The 3,800-nt window shown below is 42.1% G+C and overlaps 1 protein-coding gene across 1 annotated transcript in view; it reads left to right on the plus strand.

The window, feature by feature from the left end:
- LOC103609892 (olfactory receptor 6B3-like) overlaps positions 1–645 on the plus strand; it is a 1,986-nt gene extending 1,341 nt beyond the window's left edge. Inside the window, exon 3 of the mRNA XM_008594156.1 lies at positions 3–645. Coding sequence (XP_008592378.1) covers positions 3–645 — 643 coding nt within the window. The remainder of the gene's footprint in view (positions 1–2) is intronic.
- The last annotated feature ends 3,155 nt before the right edge of the window (positions 646–3,800 follow it).

The raw sequence follows: 3,800 nt of genomic DNA on the forward strand, positions 1-3,800 counted from the left end.
TACTTCTTCAGCTCCCTGGTGTGCACCGAGTGTGTGCTCCTGGCCTCCATGGCCTACGACCGCTACGTGGCCATCTGCCACCCCCTGCGCTACCAAGCCACCATGACCACGGGGCTGTGCGTCCAGCTGGTGATCTTCTCCTTCGTGAGCGGCTTCACCATCTCTGTGATCAAGGTGTCCTTTATCTCCAGCGCCACATTCTGTGGCTCCAATGTCCTGAACCACTTCTTCTGCGACATTTCCCCCATCCTCAAGCTGGCCTGCACAGACTTCTCCACCGCAGAGCTGGTGGATTTCATCCTGGCCTTTCTTATCCTGGTGTTCCCGCTGCTGGCCACCGTGCTGTCCTACGGACACATCACCCTGGCTGTCCTGCGCATCCCCTCGGCCACTGGCCGTTGGAGAGCCTTCTCCACCTGTGCCTCCCACCTCACGGTGGTCACCATCTTCTACACAGCCATGATCTTCATGTATGTCCGGCCCCAGGCGATTGATTCCCGCAGCTCCAACAAGCTCATCTCTGCTGTGTACACTGTCCTCACGCCGATAATAAACCCTTTGATCTACTGCCTGAGGAACAAAGAATTTAAGGACGCCCTGAAGAAGGCTTTGGGCTTGGGTCAGGCTCCTCAGTATGGCAATTAAGTGTCCTAGAATAAAACAAGACTTTATCTGGAAATTTCTGCTTTTTAAATTAATCTTTAGATGAAATTTAACAAGACTACAGAACTGTGCACATGTAACGAGACTTCCACCTTTTGTGTTTTCACAAAAGGACCAGTCTCATGTAACCAGCGCCCAGCTAAGAATTCGCAGCTTCCCGCCAGCCCCCTGCGAGTCACTAACCCTGCTCCAGCAGAACCACTTTTCTGTCTTCTAACACCAGACACTAGTGTTGTCTTTTTTGTTTTTGTTCTTATTTATTTATTTATTATTGTAACATCATTGATTGTACACATCTGTGGGGTACAGAGTTGAATATCAATACCTGTGTGCAATATGTGATGCTCAAATCAGGATAATTAGTATATTCATCATTATCCAATGTAATGGTTTTCGGTGGCCCTTTACCAATTCTTCTCTTACTTCCCCTCCTCCTCTCCCACCTCTGGTAACCTCAGTTCTGTTCTCTCCTTTTGAAAGTTCAATGTATTATTGTGACTGTTGTATCTTTCTTTCATTTATGTATTTTTTAGCTCCCACTTATGAGTGAGAACATGTGGTATTTCTCTTTCTGGGCCTGGCTTATTTCACTTAACACAATTTTCTCTAAGTTCATCCATGTTGCTGCAATTGGCAGTATTTCATTCTTTTTCATGGCAGAGAAGTATCCCATTGTGTAAATATACCACATTTTCTGTATCCAGTCATCCAGTGATGGACATTTAGATTTCCTTATCCAGTTGTCTGACAATGGACAGTTTGACTACTGTAAATAGAGCTGCAATGAACATGGGAGTGCAGGTATCCCGTTGACATGATGATTTCCATTCCTTTCAATATATTCCCAGCAGTGGGATGGCTGGATCGTGTGGAAGATCTATCTGTAGTTGTTTGAGAAACCTCCACACTGTTTTCCATGATGGCTGCACCACTTTACACTCCCACCAGCAGAAGACACTAATGTTGATGTTTCATGAAGGCAGTTGTGAAGTATTCACACATTTGTGCTCAGCTTCTCTTGTTCAGCATGATGCTTGGTGAAGCCTTGATGTTTTTGCATGTAGCAATAATTCACGCATTCCCATTGCTGTCTAATATTCATATGTGTAACATAATGCATTTATGAATTTAGTGTTGATGGACAGTATTATGAATACTATTGTAGATAATGCTGCTATATGTTTTTTGATTAACATACATAGTTTTGTGAGCTATGTACTTAGCTAGACCTACATATGTATAGGCTATATCTATAATTGCTGCAAGATAAGGTATGTGTCAGTCAGTTTTAGTAGAAATGGCAAAACTGTTTTCCAAAGTAGGTGCACCAGTTCTCACTCCCACTAGCGGTACTTGAGAATTCCAGTAGCTCCATGTCCTTACCAACAATTAACATTAAAATTACTTTTTTTTTCAATTTAGCCATTCTGGGGTTGTAATGGTGTCTCATTTTAACTTAATTTACATTTTCCCAGTGACAAATGATCTACCTTTTTAATGTTGGTAGTTCATTGTCCTTTCGGATGTGCTCTTTCTGAAGTGCACATTCGTGTCTCCTCACTATGTTTATATCGAGTCTCTCTCTTTTTCTTTTTCTTTTTTTGCCTATAGGAGCTCTTGCATATTCTGGATACAAGCCCTCTGTTGGCTGTATTTATTGCAAAATCTTCTCCCAGTTTGTGGGCTTCCTTTTCATTCCCTCAACACTGTCTTTTGACGTAGAGAAGTTATTTTATTTTAATGGCCAGTGTGTACATTTTCCCCTTTGTAGTTATTCATTTTCTTTTTTTTTTTTTTTCTTTTTGTCTTTTTTTGTGTCCGGCAACGGATTGCAACCCTCAGTGTCACGCCCGTACTGGACCGGGACTGGCAACGGGATCGCAATCCTCGGTGCTGCGCCCACACCTCGCTCAGCCAGTGAGCAGGAACCGGTCTGTATGTGGGATCCGAACCCTCGGCGGGAGCGCCACCGCGCTCCCAAGCGGCGCACTGTAGCAGTGCGCCACCGGGCTGGCCCGTAGTTATTCATTTTCCATTTAAAAGATATTTGCCTTGCCCGGGTCATGAAGATATTGTCCTGTTTTGTTCTAGAGGCTTTATTGTTTTATCTTCCGTGCTTAGATTTGCAGCCCATCTGAAATTGATTTTTATTTATGGTATGAGATATGGGCTGAAATTCATTCTTTTCTATATGGACATGAAATTGGCCCAGCGCCCCACCCACCGTTTATTGAAAAGATCACACTTTTCCTTCTGGAATGTCACCCTGTTCATAGACCACGTGACTGTTTGGACTCCCCTCTGTTCCATTTCTCCATTTGTCTATTCCTGCACCAATAGCACACTGTTGCAACTACTACAGCTTTTCATATACCTTGATGTCTAGTAGTATGTCCTCCATGTTAGTTCTTTTTTTTTTAAGACTGCCGTTGTTACTCTCAGCCCTTCCCAAATGGGAGGATATACATTTTAGACCCAGCTTGCTCGTTTCAGCAAAAGAAAAACCTGTTGGATTTTTATTGGGATTGTGCTGCATCTATAAATCAATTTAGAGATAAATGGCATCTTCACAATTTTGAGACTGTTAATTCAAGACCAAGACATTTCCTCTCCACTTACAACTTCAATTTCTCAGTGCCATTTTGTCATTCTCGGTGTAGGGGGCTTTCACATCTTTCTGGGTATTTGAAGTTCTGTTTGTTTGTTTTTTTTAAATTTTAACACGAATGGTATCTTTTTAAAAATTTCATTCTCTGTTCCTTTTTACACTCTTTAAACTTTCTTTTTGAAATAATGATAGATTTAAAGGAAGTTGCAAAGAAATGTACAGGGAGGTCCTATGTGCCCACCACCCAGTCTCCCCCAGTGTATCATTTTGCACAGCTACAGTACAGTATCCATACCAGGAAACTGGCTTTGCTAAAATCTACAGAACTAATTCAGATTCTACCAATTATACTTGCACTCATGTATGTGTGCATGTGTGTGAGTGTGTGCATAGTTCTATGCTATTTTGTCACCCATGTAGGTGGCTTTGGTGACTACCTCCATAATCAAGATACAGAACATTTCCATCACCACGAGCTTCCCTCATGTTATTGCTTTTTTTTTTTTTTTTTTTTTTTTTTTTTTTTTTT

The sequence above is a fragment of the Galeopterus variegatus genome, unplaced genomic scaffold (assembly GCF_000696425.1).
Source record: "Galeopterus variegatus unplaced genomic scaffold, G_variegatus-3.0.2 Scaffold10253, whole genome shotgun sequence".
Taxonomy (NCBI): domain Eukaryota; kingdom Metazoa; phylum Chordata; class Mammalia; order Dermoptera; family Cynocephalidae; genus Galeopterus; species Galeopterus variegatus.